The sequence below is a fragment of the Schistocerca nitens genome, chromosome 2 (assembly GCF_023898315.1).
Source record: "Schistocerca nitens isolate TAMUIC-IGC-003100 chromosome 2, iqSchNite1.1, whole genome shotgun sequence".
Classification (NCBI taxonomy): domain Eukaryota; kingdom Metazoa; phylum Arthropoda; class Insecta; order Orthoptera; family Acrididae; genus Schistocerca; species Schistocerca nitens.
Window position 1 is genome coordinate 734123371 of NC_064615.1, and position 23098 is coordinate 734146468.

General features: G+C 40.9%; 1 protein-coding gene across 1 annotated transcript in view; it reads left to right on the forward strand.

Annotated features, from left to right (window-relative positions):
* The window catches only part of LOC126236940 (venom carboxylesterase-6-like), a 101022-nt gene that overhangs the window by 21552 nt on the left and 56372 nt on the right, over positions 1-23098 (forward strand). Inside the window, exons 3-6 of the mRNA XM_049946631.1 lie at positions 2345-2476; positions 2642-2792; positions 7249-7434; positions 15927-16126. Of these exons, the coding sequence (XP_049802588.1) occupies positions 2345-2476; positions 2642-2792; positions 7249-7434; positions 15927-16126 (669 nt within the window). The remainder of the gene's footprint in view (positions 1-2344; positions 2477-2641; positions 2793-7248; positions 7435-15926; positions 16127-23098) is intronic.

Here is a 23098-nt window from a genome sequence, read left to right on the forward strand (position 1 = left end):
AATGGGAGTATCAATACTGTGCACATATCAAATCAAATTATTTATTTATTTCCTCATGTATGCCATCATGCCAGCAATCGGCATTCTCCCCATAATTACAAAAACTTGATTGTTGAATTTCAGTACCCGAAAATTTGCTCCCTTGTGGCAAAGGTATATCTATTAGATATATTATTTGAATGTATTATCATGTAGTATTAAATATGATGAATGAAACAAAATGACCAAGGAAAAAATATTTATATAGGATTCCTAGAGGTATATTTTTGCAGAATGATACATTTCTTTACTACTGATCTTTGGAATTTTAATAAGCTTATACTCCGTGTTATCTAAGTAGTGCTCCACTGTAAAGAATGCATTGCTTCACAGGAGCTTCTCCACTATATTTTTAAAGATGTTATGTAATTAGTTACTTTTGTGTTGCCGGCCGGTGTGGCCGAGCGGTTCTAGGCGCTTCAGTCTGGAACCGCGCCCCCGCTACGGTCGCAGGTTCGAATCCTGCCTCGGGCATGGATGTGTGTGATGTCCTTAGGTTAGTTAGGTTTAAGTAGTTCTAAGTTCTAGGGGACTGATGACCTCAGATGTTAAGTCCCATAGTGCTCAGAGCCATTTGAACCATTTACTTTCGTGTTCCATGGATAATGTTGCACGATAAATTGTAATGATGTGGAACGAGTGATTTACATTCACATCACAAATTAATTTGTAAATATTGCTACATTATGACGTTTATAAATTTCTTTTAAAAATTATAGAGATTTGTGTTAGTAATTCCTACCCACCAGCTTTCACACATTAACATTTTCTCTTTCAGCATTTTAATTATATAAATCATTGTTCCTTTTGAACTGTAGTGAATTACTTACAACATACTTCATGATGGAAGAAACATATTGTGAAGCAGTTGTCAAAGTGCCCAACTATTTAAGCAGACGTATGCAAGATGGTTGTGAGTGAGCACCACATATTATTCTTACAAGACCTTTCTAACCACTGAAGGCTTTCTATCTTAGTTACCCCAGAACACTGTTTCACACGACAATACTAAATGAAAATAAGCAAAATCTGTCAAACTACTGATTTGTCTCTTCCCAAGATTCGCAATTATTCCAAGAGCAACTGTGGCTCAACTAAGTTATTCAAGGAATTAAAAATGTGATTTTTACGGTTTAAATCTCGTCAATACGAACACAGAACTATTTTGAAATTTCCAACCTGTTTATTATTCCCTCGCCATGTGTTACACTTATCGTTGGTGTAAAAATCCCAGCTGTGCAGATTTGAAAGTGTTGTGTGCTTTTTGTAATTGAGGATAAAGCCATTCACAAGATATTAATCAGTCATATTATTAAGAAATTGTGTATTATTTCTTTTTCTGCTGTATGTATGTTTGAACTCATTATAATGGTAATGTCATCTGCAAAAAAATTAATTCTCCTTGTCGTGCACTAGACAGAAGATCATTTACATACTGGTATGTGTTCAACTTAACATCAGTATTCATTCCTAGAAATTTCGAATATATCATTTAAACTATAGCGATTTTCTGAAAGATTTTAAATTGTATTTAAGAGTGTCAATTTTCCCTCCTCTGAGTGATATTCATGGATTTGTTTTCATTACTCTCAATGTATATTAACTATATGTTGAAAAATTGTAGACTTCCTTGAAGATTCCACTTGATTTTCCCATTAGAATTACATTAGTTTTATTCAGTGATTAGAATAATGCTCTCATCAGGAAAGAGAAATTTTTCTTCATTTATGTTACTATTTTGTAATGCATAATCCCCGTAAGTATTTCACTAAGAGTTTAGATTTTTTAATGTTGTGGTATCTCTACCCTTCGTACTCTATCTGCTAGTTGTGATCAGCTATTCATACATAATGATTCCAGCTTATTTCGTAGAAACTTATGGCCACTATTTTCATGGTCCTCGTACGGTTCTAAGAGAGTGTGTATGACGTACTCAATACTCTACCTTGTCAAGATCATCAAGTATCACTTTTGTGAATTCTACTGCAACTGACTGATTCTCTATTTCCATCACTTTGTAACCCGAATTGTGACGTACTTAGAAGGCTGTATTTGTTCAGGTAATTCATCAGTATTTTTAAATTGATTTCATTACTTTTGAGAAAGAAAACGAAAGAAAACGGGGAATAGACACTGAGGATTCTATGTCAAGTATCAGCTTGGAACAGCTTCTTCGAACAATTCCCTTTTTCTGTTCGCTAATTCGTTTTTGCACTGTTGATAGATAAATATTGTTTCTGCGTCTTACAGTACGCTCTACACTCACAAAATTTTGACGTACCATGAAACTTTCTCTTTTGCACAGCCGCCAGTGGCCAAAGCTGCGTGGTCTGGCGTCAGAGACGCCCTGTCGCTAGGGTCGCACTGTCCTCAAATTGAAGACAATGAAGCAGTTGGGAACGAAGACTGCCTCCACCTTAATGTTTATGGTCCAGAGGTACGTATAATTTGGAAAGAATTACTGCATAAATTACTAACCTGACAAAACCTGACTGAGACCTTTATGAATAATAGCGAAACAAAGTTATGTCAAAAAATTGGTTATAAGATTTTGTGTAGTTTTTCACACGACTCAATACGATGATTTTACGTATTTATACAGGCGGCCTTACAGAAACAAGAACTTAAAGCTGTTATGGTTTGGATCCATGGTGGATGTTTCACAGGAACTTCTGGTGATAGCGCAATACCAAATTACTACGTTGACCAAGACGTCGTCTTCGTCAGCATAAATTATCGTCTCGGTCTGTTAGGTAACAAATATCATTACTATGGACATTAGTTCTATCCTAACGGAACAAAATATTACGAAAAAACGTTTAGTTTCACGTTTAGATTAGTGAACATTAGTGCTCTTTCCTTTTGTCCATATTTGTTAGAGATTTCTTTTCTACTTTCTGATAAGCGGTTTTGGAGGAAATCCTACGTGTCTAGACATAGAATTTGCTGTGCGTGTAATTATTTTCTGCTGAAATGTGTGTCCAAACTGTACATCTAAAATAAGCGATGTTTATCTACATTGTACAAATAATACTCTAGTATCATTCTAGTAGGTAGACTTAATCTTAGCTGCAGAACGCACCACTAAAAAATTGCTACGAAAGTGATCTGGCATAAACTGTACCCTCAGTCTACTCATTACCTCACTACATACAGGGCGTCTCATTTATCTTGACCACCGTACATAACTGTTTGTACAGATGCAAATTGGAAAATGTTTCAAGCAAATGTTCTCTAGCCGTCAGGGGGACATCAATCAGCATGATTGCCTTCGTTGTAACTTTGTTTTTTACAAAGATATGAACAGCGGTATGACTTTTTTAAATGACACCCTGTATTTGTTATTCGGTAATTCATTCCCTCTCCTAAGGACCTATTCAGAAATGTATCACAGGGTACCATTCACTGAAACACAACGTTATTAATTACATAACACAACTCTGAGTTTGAGCCCGGGATCACAACACGTCCACTTGCTGGAGTTGTCAGAAAACAAATGAAAACTAAGTAAAAACATAACTCAAAATTGACTTGGACTCTCTGGTACCATTGCCCAGGAGTAAAACATTCATAGGTGCTCAAAGTGGTGACTCTGGACATCGATACACTGGTGCACTCATTGAATGAAAAAATTATTTACTGCTTCCAGCGCAGGCTGCTGAAGAGAATTACAAGCAACCACGATACGTTCTTGCATGTCCTCTGTATTCGTTGGAATATGGCGACAGATAACGTATTTAATGCATCCCCAAAGGAAAAAGTCCAGAAGATTTAAATTAGACGACCCAGCAGGCCAAATAACCGTTCCTCTTCGACCAACCCATCTGGCAGGATACCTTCAGTTCAGAACACGACGTGCACGCAAGGCGTTATGTGCTGGACATCCATCGTGTTGATACCACATAAGCATTCTGGTTCTTAGCGGCATTTCATCCAGAAGAGGAGGAAGAATTCGTCTGAGGAAGTTGGCATACGCTGTGCCGTTTAGACTACCATTGATGAAATAAGGGCCAATAATTGTAGTACCAAGCATCCCACACCAGACGTTAACTCCCCATTGACTCTGATGTCCCACCTGTCTAAGCCATCGTGAGTTGTCGCTGAACCAATAATGCATGTTCATGTCCTTTGTTTGAGAAGGAACATTCATCGTAAATAGAAGATTGGAGAAGAAGTTCAAGTTGGCGAGAATTTACTGCTTTGCCCACTGGCACAACTGTACACGACTCTGGAAATCATTCCCATGCAATTCTTGATGTAGATGTACATGGTAAGGATGGAACGGGTGACATGTAAGAATATGCGTTGTAACACGTCGTGGTCTCCTAACCTTCATTGCTTACATATTCCGCCCTCACAATCATATTCCACACATCAAGACGCATCATTCGAACCCAAACTCGATAAGATAAAGTCAGTGTTGTATGAATTCATGTAAACGATATGCAAATAACAAGTAAGCGCACCATGGTTGAAATACTTGAGGCTGATATACACACATACATTCCAGAGACGACGGTCACAGGAGCTTTTAGTTCAGGAGAGAAACCGCACAACGGGACGCCGGTCGCTGCAGAGTACGGCCCAGCCTATGTCGGCCGGTGACTGCCCGTGGAGCGGACAGCGTGGGCCCAAGTGAAAAGGGGGAATGAGCCCGTGTTTGGCTTAAAAGCAAATTCCGCTACATTGCGTGGGAGTAGCCAGTCTACGCATTCTTTACACATATCACGCAGTTTCAGAGATTTTCACAGGGAGATAGCAAACGCTAAACGCCAATGCTACAGGTTTTTGGATTGGTCGCCTTAAACGAAACGTCATTCTCCCGTTTTAGAAGAGCAATGCTGATTGGCAGACGATATCTCTGATGCCTTGAGCTGAAGGAGTAATGGAAGAGACTGAAAGATATACCCCTTCACGTCTGGCGTGGAGAGGCGCATTTGTCACTCTTGGAGCGAGGAACAAGTCTCTCCTCAGTACTTCACTAGGAGAGCACCTCTGTCGAGAGCGAATTGAAGTGCAACTCTATATTGAGTCCTTGCGATTAAGCGTTGTTCACTGTGTTGGCCGCCACATTGTGCAGTGTGAACGGACAGAGTTATAGTTAGACGCCTGTGAGCGAATTTTTGAGTGGCATTACGGTGGACTGGTTGTGTGACCAGTGTACCACGCCAATAGTTAGACTAGGAGCGAATAGGAGTCCTTAACTTCATCAAGGCATAGGGAGAGTTTGATTGGCGAAGGTCAATCCAGATAGAACGAGAGTTATCTTATTTGTCAGCAGCGAGCGGCGCAGACAGCAGTCTTTGCAGCTTACGGTATTGTGCGCTACAGCTATAGCGAGCCCCATATTTCCTCCACAACAGTACACTTCACTTCATTTCAGATGCGGCAGCCTTGACCGTACCTAGCAACATTCTAAAGGACAATTATTCAAGTTGAGTACGTACGCCTCTCAGCCATTCTGCCAAGTTAACAACCATCTTAAACTTTGTATAGCAATTTCATTAGCGAATCCTATCCTTGAGAGGTAACTTCACATTCCGAAAAGAACCAGGATATAACTTGAATTCATAACTAAAAGTGCCATTGTGATTTCATGTTTTTCTTACACTAACTAGCACTACTCCAGTACCCAAGTATCCCACTAGTTACGTAAGAAATTTCGTGAAATTTTGTGTCATTTCCTTACCGCGGACGAATCCAGAAGATATTTATTGCTGAAAGTTTTTCAGGCATTTCTCTTTAGAACGTTAGGGGTGTCTGTCTGACTTCTGTAGTAGTGTGGGGGGGTGGAAATTGCATCTTGGTTCAAAATGGTTTAAATGGCTCTGAGCACTATGGGACTTAACTACTGTGGTCATCAGCCCCCTAGAACTTAGCACTACTTAAACCTAACTACCATAAGGACATCACACACATCCATGCCCGAGGCAGGATTCGAACCTGCGATCATAGCGGTCGCCCCGGCCAGCAGTTGCATCTTGCAGGAGCCACAGGGTAAAGGGTACATCTCAGATTAATCCATTGCGCAGAATAACAGAATCTCAGTTCAACCCCACACGCTCACAGTGTTCAAGCTGTCGGGTGCTCACATGTCGATTCATAGCAACGGAAGCGAGAACAATAACTCCGACAGCTTCGTCTGTGCGAGTGCTACGACGATTGCTTTGTCGTGAGTTGAAACTTCCCGTTTCCGGAAGCGTCGCAACAAGACGAGAAAACACCCGTCAGGAAGGTGGGTTCTTGTCAGGATATCGCTCTCTGTACAGTTCCGTTGCCTGCGTAGCATTTCGCTTACCTTCAACAACAACAATAAAAGAACCATCATTTCGATGCAATTTGTAGGAAGGACAGTCTTTACTATATGCCTGCTCTACACAACAGTACTTAAAAGGGATAAACTATCGTACTAAATGTACCCATACATAAGAAAACAGAAGTGCAATTATTGTTCTGCTAACTTACATTCCCCATAGATGGTTCAAATGGCTCTGAGCACTATGGGACTTAACATCTGTCGTCATCAGTCCCCTAGAAAGTAGAACTACTTAAACCTAACTAATCTAAGGACATCACACACATCCATGCCCGAGGCAGGATTCGAACCTGCGACCGTAGCGGTCACGCGGTTCCAGACTGAAGTGCCTAGAACCGCACGGCCACATTGGCCGGCCCCCATAGATGAGTAGAATTTCTACCATCTCTTTGTTGGTGTACATTCTACTCACACAACTCTTCAACTGACGATGGTTAACGGAATGACGGGTGTGCATTCTACTTATGTTTACATTTGTCAACGTCGGCACGTGGATGTGTTCCATTGCCCAGAGTACCAGCACTAAGCTCCTGGGAGCGCCAACGTCAGTGTTGTTTTATGTAATAACGTTTTGTTTCAGTGAATGGTACACTGTGAAACATTTTTGAATAGGTCTTTAGGAGAGGAAATGAATTACCGAATAAAAATACAGGGTGCCATTTAGAAAAGTCGTACCGCTGTTCAAATCTTCGTAAAAAACAAAGCTACATCGAAGGCAATCATGCTTATTGATGCCCCCTGACGGCTAAAGAACATTTGCTGGAAACATTTTGTAATTTGCATCTGGACAAACAGTTACTTTGGGTGGTCAAGGTAAACAGGACGCCCTGTACATAATTATACCTCGCCTGCAAGTTTTCTAAATACATCATATTAAAAAAAAAATTTTGTAGGTTTCCTAAGCACGGGAGACAAAGTCGTCCCAGGAAACATGGGTCTTAAAGACCAGACAGAGGCTCTGCACTGGGTACAGAGGAACATAGCAGTGTTTGGTGGTGATCCAGAAAAAGTAACCATCTTCGGACAAAGCGCTGGAGGTGCATCCATTCACTATCATGTCGTATCTCCACTGAGCACAGGCGAGTAAAGCGTATTTAAATACAAGACTAAATTAAATTATTAACTGATGGATCTTTTTAAAAAATGTACCCGTAGGTCTGAGTCAACTACTACCTAGCTATTACATATTACATTTATTAGTCATGTCGCATTAAGGGGACATAGTTACTTCTACGCTCCTAAAAAGCGAAAGAATCAGCAATGATCAACGGCATGAAGATGCACAAGGTAATGGAAACCACAGCTTAAAAGACACATAAGGCGTATCCATAGCACACTGGAAAAGTGTCATGATGATCTCTCCATTAGCAAACGATCCCGGCTTGGTGCCCCATTTGAATCTCTGGGCGGGGAATGCCAAGTGAGAGATGACTCTGAGAAAAAGACGCAATGACCAACCAAGGGATGACATTCTACGAGTCGGAGAATACAATGTCAGTAGTCTGAAAGCAATAGGAAAGCTGGAAATTTTGAAAAATACATTGCGTAAGATCAGTCTAGATTTAGTGTGGGCCACTGAAGTGAAATGGAAGGAAGACAAGGATTTGTAGTCCGATGAATATAGGGTGATATCAACAGCAGCAATAAATGTTGTAACTGGAGTGGATTCGTTATGAATAGGAAGGAAGGGCAGAGAGCAAGATACTGTGAACAGTTTAGTGATGGGATTGTTCTCATCAGATTCCACTGGAAAACCAACGCCGACAACCATAGTTCAGATGTACATGCCAGCGTCGCAAGTAGAAGATGAAGAGACAGAGAAAGTATATAAGTATAGTGAACGGGTAATTCAGTACGTAAGGAGAGATGAAAATCTAATAATTAGGGGGACTGGAACGCCGACGTAACAGTAGAACGGGTTACAGGAGAATATGGGCTTGGCAGTAGAAACGAGAGAGGAGAACAACTAAGTTCTGTAATAAATTTCAGGTGATAATAGTGAACACTCTGTTCGAAAATCACAAGAGGAGGTGATATACTTAGGAAATATCTGGAGACTCAAGAAAGTTGCAGCTGAATTACATCATTGTCTGACAGAGTCTCCGAAATCAGATACTGGGCTGTAAGGCATAACCAGGTGCAGATATAGACTCACGAGGAATGCAACCTGGAATTTGTTTTTTTTTTGCGGGAAGAGTAGAAGGGAAAAAATCGCACTGTCAAAATTTTAGCTGCTAAGACTCGCTGCAAATATTTTATAAAAATTGTTGAGGTTCCTTGCTCTCTATGACAGCGGTTTGTGCAGCCCTTCCTCCGTAGCCCGTGATCGGCTGTCGACATGGGAGCATATAGCCGCGTAGTGCTAACATCCGGTGTGACATAAACCAATTTGAAGCACCTAAACCACCCAAAAATGCTACACGTCATTAATGTTTTGACTAAGACGCAGCTCGTATCGATAGCTAAATTGTAACTCTTACAAACATGTAACTCTTACAAAGGTGATCAGCAAGGGATAGTAAATAAAGGCAGTGCCTGATGTTACAATACAGACGTCTCTCATCAATCGTGGTTTCAATTTATTGAAAAGAAATGTATCTTACATGTAGACGATTTTATAATAACTCCAATCACACTATTCTTATGGTAATTTTTGAATAATCTATGTCTTAGTAACAATGAAACAGTTCCTTGTTTATTTCTCATATCGTCACAATAAAGTGAAGTGTCATTTGAATGACGGACCAAACCTTTTCCTTACACCAGGCACACCTGACGAAAGAAAAAGTAATAATTTTAGGTGCTTCATAGTACGGTAATTACTGGTTTTATTTACACAGAATGGTGTGCGAGTAAGAAATGGTCCTAGCAGCTGCTATGCTTATTGTGCTGCATACCGAGCAGACTTCGTAAAATATATCAATGGAAACTGATAGGGCATAGATGACTGACATTCAAGAATACTGTTCTCCTGATGAACCACAAATGACACAGAGCTATCGGAAATTCTATTGACAGTTTCCTTAAAACTACTTTCCACAGCCAAAAAATTGCTTTGTTGAGTGTCAAATTGGTTGATCTTCGTGGAATTTGAATTATGTCAAGAGTCTTATCGTTGACCTCCTGAGAGACAGAGCGAGGGCAGTGAATTGATTTCTGCGTTTTGAACGAAGTATTAAAAACTATTATTTCCTGTTTTACCAGATTCTGATGGCTCGATTATGAGATTGTTGCCACTAAACAGATTTTTTTCCTATTTTTCGTCCTAATATGTCTTGAGGTTCGTGAATACATATAAAGCTGTGGAAATAGTAATGCTAGCGGATTTATCACTGTAACTGTTGTACATGAACGTGACTTAGCATTAGTAGATTTCCCAACACACTGTCTTTTTTTCGCTTCAGAATGATGAAGTGTGGTTTGTAAGCAGTTATTTTACGAAATCTGACAGACTGGCACCAGAAAAAACAGATGTACGGAAAAACATCAAGGTTTGTCCAATATCAGCTGTTAGTTAATGACATCTCCTCTACACTTTTATTTGAGGCAAACTTGGTTGTTTAGCGACTTCCTGAACTGTTTGATTTCTTAATCTGCTTAACCAGGTCGAAGAAGCGTTGAAATCGGCGGTACTCATTTCAATTGCGACTCCGAGGGACCAGTCTTGTAGATTTCCAGATTTCCATTGGTAACGATGCACTGCCACTCACGAACGGCTCTACATGTTTCACATCTAAAGAAAACTTCACTAAATAACTGTTCTGCACGTTATTTAATCATCAAGTTGATTATTAACGGGGAGTAACAGATCTTTGTGGTCACCCTGTACAGTAAATGTTTCAGATAGTTTTCCTTTCTTTCACACTTTCGCAAATTTCATTTTGGTGCGTATTTACTACTTCGTGTAACTCTTACTTCCATTTATACAGTTCACAATCAGATTTTAGCAAGCGAAAGGGGGTTGGGACACCGCTTGACATTAAGCACTAAACACAATGAATATTAAATCAGTTTTATCTTCATTTTTGACACACTACCGCAAAATCAAGTGATAACTATTACGGATTAAATGAGTTGCAAGTTTGAGTGAAAAGTAACTGCGGACAATTATTTCACAGAAACTATTAACCGAAACTGAAATTTGTTGCAGAAATTACAATCACGACGAGTCGTGTTATCTGTTTACCGATGCACAGTCAATATAGGATAGGCATTTGCCATGTTGTGCATGAGGAGTCCGCTACGGCCCTGGTAGGGATGGAAATTTGCGCCTCTGTTTTTAAAAAAAATTTTGTACTTGCAGTGCGTCTTGGCAGCTAACATTCTGGCAGTGTCTTTCTTTCGCTGTATTCTTTCCCTAAACCAAAAAATTCAGAGCGTGTTTCGATATGTCAGATTGGACCATTCCTTAGTCAGATCACATTTCAGCTCAGTAATGATGAAAAGTAAATTGATATTTAAGAGAATCGTTTAGAAGAACCAGTGTGGAAGGAAGTGTGATGCTGAAGTATTAAGGAATGCTGAAACTTATTTGAAGTTCCCTAAAGATGTAGAGACTGCGTAGGGAATATCAGATGGCTCTAAGCACTATGGGCCGTAACATCTGTGGTCATCAGTCCCCTAGACTTAGAACCTAACTAACCTAAGGATATCACACATATCCATGCCCGAGGCAGGATTCGAACCTCCGACCATAGCAGCAGCGCGGTTCCGGACTGAAACGCATAGAGCCGCTCGGTCAGAGCGGCCGGCTGGGAATATCAGAGTAAGCAGTTCAACCGAAGAGGAGTACATATCTTTAAAATGAGAACCACAGATGTTGGCCACGGAACCATAGGCACAATGAAGGTAATACATAAATGTTCAGGGAAAGACAGGAATACAAAATATAAGCCACAAAGTACATAAATAACTCGTAAGAGCACGGTACCCAAGTTGAAATGGCTGCAGGAAAGACGTGAAGAAATCGAAAAAGGAATTATCATTGGCAGGACTGACGCAGCATATAGAAAAATCAAATCAGTATTTGGTGAAATTAGAAACAAGTGTGGTAACGCTGAGAGTGTAACGGGAATTTGAGTGTTAAGCGCAGAGGACAGAGAGGATAGGTGGAAAGAGCACATTTAGGGTCTCTGTGAGGGGGAGGACATGGGTTGGGTTGAGCTGTTTGGGGGAGGAGACCAGACAGCGAGGTCATCGGTCTCGTCGGGTTAAGGAAGGATAGGGAAAGAAGTCGGCCGTGCCCTTTCAAAGGAACCATCCCGGCATTTGCTTGGAGCGATTTAGGGAAATCACGGAAAACCTAAATCAGGATGGCAGGAAGCGGGATTGAACCGTCGTCCTCCCGAATGCGAGTCCAGTGGGCTGGCCACTGCGCCACCTCGCTCGGTTACTGAGGACATCTTTGACGATGCTACAGAAGATGAAAGTGATATCGATGAGGGAATTGTAGAGGATCTAATGTCAGAGTCGGAATCTGAAAGCGATCTGGAAGAATTCACACGAAATAAGGCAGAAGGGATGAACAAGAATCCGTAGGAATTTTTAAACCATTTGTGAGAGGTGGCAACAAAATTACTATTTAAGTTGGTTCGTAGAATCTATGAGCTATCGGACTTTCGGGAAAATACTACTCACAAAATTTTAAAGATAATAATGGCAGATAACCGCGAGAACTGTCGCACAGTCAATGTAACAGCACATGTTTCCGAGTTGCTGACAAGAGTAATACACAGAAGAAAATAAAAGAAAATTGAGGATTTGTTAGAGGTCGATCAGTTTGGATTTAGGAAAGGTAAAGATACCAGAGAGGCAGTTATGACGTTGCGACTGATAATGGAAGCAAGACTGAAGAAAATCAAAAAACGCACATAGTATCTGTCACCTTGAAAAAGTGTAAGCCCATGTAAATTCGTGCGGGATATTTGAAATTCTGACTAAAGTGGGAGTAAGCTGTAGTGAAAGACTGGTAATATACAATGTTTACAAGAACCAAGTGTGCACAGTAAGACTGGAAGACAAAGAAAGAAGTGCTCGGAATAAAAAGGGTGTAAGACAGGGATGCAATTTTTTTGTTCCTAACGCTCAATCTATAAATCGAAGAAGCAATGACGGAAACAAAAGGAAGTTTCAAGAGTTCGATTAAAATACACTGTGAAAGGGTATCAGTGATAAGATTCGCTGATGACAATGCTATCCTAAGTGAAGGTGAAGAAGAATTGCAGGATCCGCTGAATGCAAAGAACAGCCTAATGAACTTAGAGTATGGATTGAGAGTGAAGCGGAAAAAGACAAAATAATCAGAAGTGTCAGAAATGAGAACAGCGAGAAACCTAACATCAAAAGTGATATCATAAAGTAGATGAAGTTAAGCGATTCTGCTGCTCGGAAGCAAAATAAACTACGACGGACGAATCATAGAGAAAATAAAAAGCAAACTGGGACAAGCAAAGCGGGCATTTCTGATCAAAACAAGTGTACTGGTATCAAACATCGGCCTTAATTTGAAGATGAAATTTGTGAGGAGTACGGCATTGAATGGTAGCGAATAATGGACAATGGAAAAATCGTAACAGGAGAGAATCGAGGAGTGTGAGGTGTGATGCTACAGAAGGATGTTGAAAATCAAGTGGACTGAAGGTAGGGACGAGGAGGTTCTTCACTGAATAGGCTAAGAATATAGGTATAACATTGACAAAAAGATGGGGTAGGGTACCAGGACATGTGTTAATACATCCGAGAATAATTTCCATGGTACTAGACGGAGCTGTAGAGGGTAAAACCTGTAGGGGAAGACAGAGATTGGAATGCATGTAACTGTGGACCTAGTGTGAGATGAAGAGGCTAGCGCAGGAAAGGAAGGCGTGAGAACAGTATGAAACTAGTCAGAAGACTCGTGAACCAGCTACCATTTAAGGACGTATACTAACACTAATCTGTAGCAGAAATACACTGCTTTTCAAGAAATATGTACAAGGTAGTCCTACTTACGCTGTGTAGTAATCATGTTAGCCTCTGAATTTCAACTATAAACATGTTGGCTGAGAGTGATAGGTAGCAAAGACGATAACAAGCTTCAGGAAATTTTAGGATGTCATTACTATAAAATCCATTGAGAACAGGACTTATGTATTTTACCGTAATACACTTCCAGTACATCTACAGTAACGAAATAGCAACATACAATGTTTCATGCTGTGAATGAAGTAGTGTATGACATGAAATTTAATCAATTGTTAGGAGACAATTATAATTAACTTTCATAATGCGTTGTTATTGTTGTAATTTATATCAGTGTAATACTCGAACTGTCAAGTAAAAAAAATATCTATAACAGTTATATTCAGGAACTGCTTGTATTCTGTGCAGGAGGCTTAGCGAAGGGACTGCTTTCGCCAAAGCTCCTTGCGGTTTTGTGCGCACCCACTTTTCATTAAGAATATGCTTTTGTTGTACTTTATAATGTCATTATATTTCAGTTGCCTTGTAGTTTCAATCTTTTTTGCTGCGCATGTAGAAAGGGCGGTATATCATCGACGGTTCACATGAGAAGTCAGTTTTTGCAGGTGAGCTGCAATTGGAGACGCGTTTGTTACGTTGGATCTGCAAAATGTCAGTTATTTGTAATGCCAAAACGCCTTCACCACTTCTTTATTCAATGTGAATGTCATCCACAATCCCACTGAATCAGCTATTTCAGTTGTAAATCAGATGTTTGAAAAAATATTTAACGATACTTAACGGTGTCTGATTGCGATTCTGTTGCACTGCAAAATTGAATTTTCTTGGCTACAGCGTACAGATCTGTTCAATCGACACATCAGGCACTTATTTTCAGTGTTGGAGACGCTGATGCTTCATTTTTTCGGTGATAACATGTATAATTCGTTTAATCAGTAACGCGTCTGCAGACAGGAGTCGTTCAGAACGACGCATACTGCAGTGTTTGGAAGAAGAATTTTCGTTTCGGGCAAAAGGCTGTCATGTTTGCTCTTCGAACTTAGCAGAAAGCAAGGTATCCTTTGCTGCCAACAACTTTCAGTAGACAGCTTCTGGACACAACTCTTACTTCCTACTTCTCAGGACAGTAAAACACAATTCACTTATGTCTATTTTTTTAGGTGAATAGGAACTATATCAATTTCTTAAGATACCATAGATTATGGAAAGACTGTTAACCGTCTTTCTTCGAGTCCTTCCGATAATAGGATTGGGAGGCTTCCGACGTTCACGTTTGTTACGTGGCATAGTATTCAGAGTGTCCTTTCCCTTGTGGAGGGTGGCCTTCTTTCTTTTGTTGCCAGAGACATGACCTCGGGCCATGTAATCACAGGTCAAGCCACTTATACTAGAACAGGTTCGGATAGGAAAGAATAAATATCTTATCTTATTCGGAGGAAACACCCTATCATTCGCCTTCTGCAGTTCATACTAGCAGGAATGGAAGGTAAACTTCAGTCAGTGGTGCTACTCGTGAGGCATCTGCGTTATCATGTAGTCTGCCTCTGATGGGTCGGCGAAAGTGGGGGTGAATGCTTCAATGCAATCTTCGGTCGTCACGTGCTTAATGCTATGCTGAGTAATAGCCTAGAATCATTGATGGTGTTACTTGCGGAAACAGTGGAAAGAGCAGAATATATAAATCAGAAAACTCTTTTGTCATTCTTATAATGGCAGGGACCCGCAGGCTTTTAGTAACCCATCGCCTACGCACATAATTTTCGTGTTACCCAACATTCTCTCCTAGGAATCACTGACTGCCAGAGCTGATACCATTCGCAAATTGCGTAATATAGTGATAATGGAGTAGGGCCAAGTTTGTGTAACCATGAATTTATATTGACATTTAATGAGAGTACGCGGCAGTAATGTGGAACACTGCCTCCGGAGTGCACGTATCATGGTCAGGACTCATTACGGCTGAACTGATTTCTAACTAGCGACGGCGACGTATGGTGCCCCAGTTTGCAGAGAAACTGGTCATAGATTGGTTGTCGTACTTGGCTCTAAAGAATTACCGGTACTGCAACTATTAAAAACCAAAACTCGATTTCTGATTTAATGCCCAGCTCTTGAACATTTATATTACCAGATCAACAAAAACAAAAAGACAGAAAAACACCTTGATTTTTTGTATTGATCAGTTGCATTACATTAGTTACTGTGCTTCATTGTTAACGAGAATCTATAGCAATACAACTAAATTCTGTATTCAGTCAGAAAAAGGAGGGTTTTTAAATACTTTCCGACACTACGAACGATACGTAATTCACTGCTACGAGGGGCATCCGCGCGGTCTAGGGCGCCTTGCCACGGTTCTAGCGGCTCACCCCGTCGGAGGTTCAAGTCCCCCCTCGGGTATGGGTGTGTGTGTTGTCCTTAGCGTAAGTTAGTTTAAGTTCGATTAAGTAGTGCGTAAGCCTAGGGGTCAATGACCTCAGCAGTTTCATCCCATAGGAATGTACCACAATTTTACAGTTTTTCTGTGATTCACTGGAAACAGGTGTCTGATTTTTCTGTTAGTATTCTGTACAATTACAACAACTAATTGTAAATTTTTGTTCCTCATCAGGCCTATTCAAGAATGCCATTGCAATGAGTGGGTCATCGCTAAACCCGTGGGCATTTTCCAAAAATGCAACAGATAGAGCAATTCGATTTGCCCAGTATTTGGGATACACAGGGAAAACTTCGAATGATCTCGTAAATTTTCTGAAAAATGTGGATCCCAAAGACCTAGTGACGAACCCAAAAGTTGCTCTTTCCGAAGAGGTACGTACAATACTTATTCAAGAACACAGCTTAGGTATAACTGTTGCATAACATAACCCACCAGCTAGCTTAACGCACTTGCCATGAAATAGCATTGACGCTTTAGCGAAAAATGACAGATTAACAAAGCTACGTAATAACTGGGAAATACAGTAATGTCAAAAAGCCAAATTTTGATTTAATTTATTTGATATTCAAAACTGCTCTCAAAGTTTCCTTTTGTGTTTCGCATAAAATTTCATTTTTAAGTCATTTACCTATCAGGCTTTCTGTATACGTGACTAATAAACTTTAGTCGAGATAGTCAGCTGTTTGCCTCACTTCAGAAACGCAAGGTGTGGGGAGCATAAGTGGAGACATATCTATTGGTGACTGAGGATAGAGGATAGCTCACTGAACAACATTATATCAGTATTTACGTCATTTTCAGGCTATGTTGTTAGGCTGGTTAATACCTCCATATACAGGTGACAAGAGCAAGGCATAAATTCTTATTTCCCTCTGGGCAGCAGGTCATATGTTACAGCGTGGACACGTGGATGCAAAACAGTTAGTCTATATTAATAGGCGTAGTGCACTTAGTGGTATAGTTACGACAATGCAGAAAACATCTGGTCGTGAAGTTTGTGACGTATTTGTAGAGCACTGTTCGTCACAGAGAGAAAACAATCAATTCATTGAAGTGTGTACATATTACGGTATCACACATAAAAATATCTGCACTTATACCAGTAACAGCCTGTAAATTTTATTTATTTATTTATCTATTCACTGTGGCAAGACAGGGACCGTCAGGACGTCTCTTACATGACACCAAGTTTTCTACACATTTTACACTACGTTCATTATGAAACCGATTTTATAATAGGTCTTACGCTGAATATGGGATAGAAAACTTAAATAATTGTAACAAAAATAGTGCAAATACTAGTAGCTATAATAGACGGAAAGGTACACAGTTCATATTAGTTCCCAAGCAGCGGAGCATCACAGACAAATTACACGTAGGTAAGTCTAAGTTGAGGGCACTGGCATCAAAGGACGTGATAGATCAGAGGTAATAGAGAGTCGAGGTAATAAAGCGACGTGGCTGACTGAGGAAAGGAAAGAGAAAGAAGAGTAACGGGAGAAGATGGGGACATTTGCTTTTATGTTTGACATAGAGAGCTGGTTATAAATGTCAGTGTTGAAGGAAAAAATTATGAGGTTCACAAAAGGAAATGCTTCAGCTGTTTTTTATAAATGCAACCAAGCTCTAAAGTTTGTGCAAAGCACGCGGTAGTTGTGTGCATCCAGAAATATACAGCACCTGCAAAGACGTATTTGGGCAGAGCAGTTGGCAGAGTAGTTAGCCACGAAGAGCAAAGGTCCCGCGTTCGAGTCTCAGTCCCTCACACGATTTTAATCTGCCAGGAAGTTTCAACAAAGAAGGAGTATGCGAATGATTTTGTTTTATGGATGGGCACCACTAAGATACTAGATAGGCGAAATCATCTTTTACGATTATGAGGAGGCATGTTATCGATTTCTGTTGTTAGGTACTGTGGTTCATGTGCACTGAGGAGCCAAACAGTCACGTATAATGCTGGCTATTACATTTGCATAATTTCATTTTCCAACTTTCACTACTAAATATATTGCGTGGTAGTTGATGCAGGTCTTCTGAAAAATATATAATTCCGCTCCCTGTTATCGACTGCGAGAGAATAGTTGCGCTTTGGGTATGTTCATGAGGAGTATAGGAAGCATTCTTTTAGTTCTAGGGTTGATGCGCACTGGGGAGGCGATGAAGCGGATTGTAGAATGTTGGCTATCCCATTTACGACTTTCACTGTTTGCAATTTGTAACTTTCATCATTCAGTTACTTCGCGTAATTATTAAGAGAGGTCTTCTGAGAAGTTATAAATCCGTTCCTAACTATCGATCGCCAAGAATATAATTGATCTTTGTGTCTGTCGTGAAATGAACAAGAAGTATTCTTTCAGTTCCGGCTGAGCTGGCTAATAATGTCACAGCGCGCCTCGCTGCGAATTCTGCGTCTATGTTTGAATAGGCATTTGGTGTTCTTGTGAGCACAGCGGGAAGTCTCGTCTAGCAGTCTGGCGGAACGTTCGCCTGAATGAGTATACTTGTGGTATGAATCTGTATAAGCTCACGGAAATTGTCTAGGTCATGCATAATTATTTTCGCTTTCCGCACCACGAAACTTAAGTGGAAGGATTTCACTGAATGTTTTGTGGCTTAAAATCATGGCTCCCAAAAGAATATCCGATCTTTGAATTTTGTGAGTGGTGAAGGTTTTGATAGTACAGAATCACACTTCTTGTCAGTGAGGCTTTCTCAATATTTTGCGGCTTGTATAGATTTTGCTTCGTTTGTTTCTCTCCCATGTTGGAACTCTATGTGGGACGTGTTTTCTGAGGTTAATGTTACAAGACCTCTCGTCGTTTAGTTACCTCTGGAGACAACTATATGGATTTATATTCAAACATTCGTTTAAATAAAAGTTTGCTTGCCGTCGCTTTCCTGTTTAAGCGGGTTTATACCGACTAACATTGGCAGTTAGTATATAATCACTCGATGCGGAACGCACTACTTGTGTTCAGAAAGCCGTAGGATTTTTGTAGAATCCTTGCTGCAATGAATATCAAAACTAGAGTCAGTAGCTATGAACAATATACGTCCTGATTCTATGCATAACTGCTAGCACATTTAGTTAGGTGTTGGACATGACACACATGGCAGAATCACAGCCCTTCAGTCTATAGAAAGTGTGTTTATCTGAATTCACGTATCTGTAAGCCATTATAACAGACTGGGTCCACATGCCCATCACACTGCACCGGACTATAATCCGTGGTTCTTACACTTTTCATGCAAAGTTGCATCTTCGTTACGATTTACTCTGGCTCAGATTTTGCAACACGTGAAGATGCTGTATAATTTACTCGCATTTTAAATTTCAATTGCACGATCGGTTTCGGTCAGAGATCATTTTCCAGTTCCCGATGTACAACCTTACGGATCTTAATGGAAAAAGGATGTCTGAAATTTTGAATTCAATTTCCTTTTGATATGTCCACTGAAGGTTGTTGCACAAAGTAAGCACTGATTATTTAAGCAACAATCTACAAACGCTACAGTCAGAGCTCATTGCTAGTTTGACTGATGGGTCTCACTAATATACACTATGTGATCAAAAGTATCCGGACACCCCCGAAAGTGTACGTTTTTCATATTACGTGCACTGTGTTGCCACCTACTACCAGGTATCCCATATCAGTGATATCAGTAGCCATTAGGCACCGTGAGAGTGCAGAATGGGAAGCTCCGCGGAACTCAAGAACTTCGAACGTGGTCAGGTGGATTGGCTGTCACTTGTGCCATACATTTATACGCGAGATTTCAACACTCGTAAACATCCCTAGATCCACTGTTTCCGAAGTGATAGTGGATTGGAAACGTGAAGGGACACGTACAGCACAAAAGCGTACAGGCCGACCTCATATGTTGACTGGCAGAGACAGCCGACAGCTGAAAAGAGTCGTAATGTGTAACGGGCAGACATCTATCCAGAGCATCACACAGGAATTCCAAACTGCATCACGATCCACTGCAAGTACTATGACAGTTAGGCGGGAGGTGATAAAACTTGGATTTCATGGTCGAGAGGCTGCTTGTAAGCCACACATGACGCCGGACGCCGGTAAATGACAAACGACGCCTCGCTTGGTGTAAGGAGCATAAACATTGGACGATTGAACAGTGGAAAAAGTGTGTGAAGTGACGAATCATGGTACACGATGTGGCGATCCGATGGCACGGGGTGGGTATGGCGAATGCCCGGTGAACATCGTCTGCCAGCGTGTGTAATGCCAGCACTAAAATTCGGAGACGGTGGTGTTACGGTGTGGTCGTGTTTTTCATGCAGGGGGCTTGCACCCGTTGTTCTTTTGCGTGGCACTATCACAGCACAGGACTACACTGATGTTTTAAGCACCTTCTTGCTTCACACTGTTGAAGAGCAATTCGGGGATAGCGACTGCATCTTTGAACACGATCGAACACCTGTTCATAATTCACGGCCTGTGGCTGAGTGGTTACACGACAATAACAACCATGTAATGGATTGGCCTGCACAGACTCCTGTCCTGAATCCTATAGAACACTTTTGGAATGTTTTGGAACGCTGACTTCGTCCCAAGCCTCACCGACCAACATCAATACCTCTCATCAGTGCAGCACTCCGTGAAGAATGTCCTGCCATTCCCCAAGAAACCTTCCAGCACCTGACTCAACATATGCCTGCGACAGTGCAAGCTGTCAAGGGTGACCCAACGCCATACTGGATTCCAGCATTACCGACGGAGAGCGCCACGAACTTGTAAGCTATTTTCAGCCAGGTGTCCGGATTCTTTTGATCACATAGTGTACGTGAGAGGGCATACTTATTAATTTAGGGTATATTCGGACTTACTTTCAGAGGTAATCCTTTTTCAAATTTTCTGCCCAACTGAGGTTGAGGTTGATGTTGCACTCAAAGTCAGCGTAGTTTTGTGGTGTGGTAGAAAAGAGTGGGAGGTAATTATTCGCGTTATATTACTTTTGTTTCACTACACAAATTGGGATTACCACAACCCAGAATACTGTGGGCATTCGTAACAGATTAATAAACAGCTCTTAATTAATAGTAGCTTCGATTGATGTATTTAACTTCTCTGAGTGAAAAAGTTTCATGTTTTAAATAGGACTTTTTGTTCTCTACTGTATCCGTCAGATCCCTTCAAACAGATTTTAATTTCGCTCAGCATGTACGACTTGTTTTTGGGCAGATATGTTCACAGTGAGTTTACTGACAGCTGCTGCATTAAGAATTCAGTCCTTAATGCCAAAATTAGATGGAACAGCATTGAGTGGCACTTTTCACATGGTAGACGCAGTTAACACCTGATGCTCCCTGTCTGTGCCACGAAGTCCTGTCCAGCCAGTTAGTGTTACCTATGGCTCCCAGATGGTGCATCCGTTGCGGCCAAGCGCGACACCTGATTATTTGTGGACTGCTTCAGTCATTGTGAGGTTACAGAAACGACAGGAACCCAGTTCTCGAATCCTCAGCCGAACTACCGTTATTTCAATCGTTTGGTGCCAGATATGAACAGTTCTCGGAAGAAAGATAATTCCGTGTGTGGGCATATTAAAACACTGTGTTTGCGAAGACGAAAGTAGCTGCTCAGTCCACTAGACTGCACTGTGCGCGTCGGCACGCCATATATCCTGGAGGGTACAGGTTCTGATACAATGCGTGGTTATCGTATACATATTTACTGCCGGAGTGAATCATCACAGAGGACTATAGGACTTGGTACCTGAAATGTATGTAGGTATCACAACTGACTGCGTTCGGATTATGAGGTGTTGTACAGGAGCTGCGCGTTCTGTGACCTCTGTTAGCGATGTAAATACGAATAAGAAGGAACAATGAACTATGATAACCAAACTATCCATACTATTTTGGAGTATTTAAGAAATGAATGTCGCTATACCGCGGAATGTAATCTCAAGATTTGAAAATCGCTTCTGTATAACGAGAAGTACCTAGTTGCTTATAAAATATTTATCAGCTTGTATGTTAGTGAAAGTAAATGTCATCTTTAGGAATACTGGACTGAGTAAAGTAATCTGTACCGACTGTCGTCTTTTCGTTGATATCAGCAGAATCAAACACATTCTTCGGTATTCCAAACTTTATTACATAATAGTGGAACAGCATATAGTTTTCTGATAATCGCAACAGAAACAGCAAGTTATGTTGATATCTAACAATTACTATTGCAAACGCCGTCTACCTCTCAACAAAAATAATTGAAGTAGCTCACAACTATGAGCCCCTTAATTACAGAATAACTGCTGAGTCGTAGGGTAGTCGTTGCCGTCGCCGCGGCAATTCGTATTACAGATACGTGTCGCGTTAACGGTATGGCTTCACATTTCTACCTGGAATCGGCTTGACAGTTGAGCGCAGTACGGGCAAGACACGATAAACGACGGACTTTCAATAAGTAATGCAAGACTTTTTTTCTTGTCCAGTTTCAATTGAAAAAATGCGTAATTTCTTGTGGAACATCATGGTGTGTTCCCACTTCAGCCCCTATATTTCCAAGAAGTTCTAATACGTGCCGTCGCTATACGTAGCATTCAAAATGGTGTCTGTAACGGAGGTACTTCCAGGCAGAAAGCTGTCGTTGAAAACCAGAGCATCGCATATATTCAGAGGTGCTTGCAGAAAGCACAGTGAATAATCGGGCGAAACGTCTGTCATCATTGCAACAAGGCACGCAAACCTGTTCTATCTCCTACATGACTGCCGGCCGGACACATCTGTGACTCCTGCACTGTTGTTGGAACGTGCAGAGTGCAGACACTGTCATTCGAGATGATCGACAGATCACAATCTTAAGTAATAAAACCCAGTACGTTGTCCTCGATGGTGAGTGTTCATGGGACGTGAGGGTATCATCTGGAGTGCTCCAGGGAAGTGTGGTAGGTCCGCTGTTGTTTTCTATCTACATAAATGATCTTTTGGATAGGGTGGATAGCAATGTGCGGCTCTTTGCTGATGATGCTATGGTGTACGGGAAGGTGTCGTCGTTGGGTGACTGTAGGAGGATACAAGATGACTTGGACAGGATTTGTGATTGGTGTAAAGAATGCAAGCTACTTCTAATTTTAGATAAATGTAAATTAATGCAGATGAATAGGAAAAAGAATCCTGTAATGTTTAAATAGTCCATTTGTAGTTTAGCGCATGACACAGTCACGTCGATTAAATATTTGGGAGTAACATTTGCAAAGAGATACGAAGCGGGACAAGCATGTAATGGCAGTTGTGGGGAAGGCGGATAGTCGTCTTCGGTTCATTGGTAGAAATTTGGGAAGATGTGGTTCATCTTTAAAGGAGACCGCTTATAAAA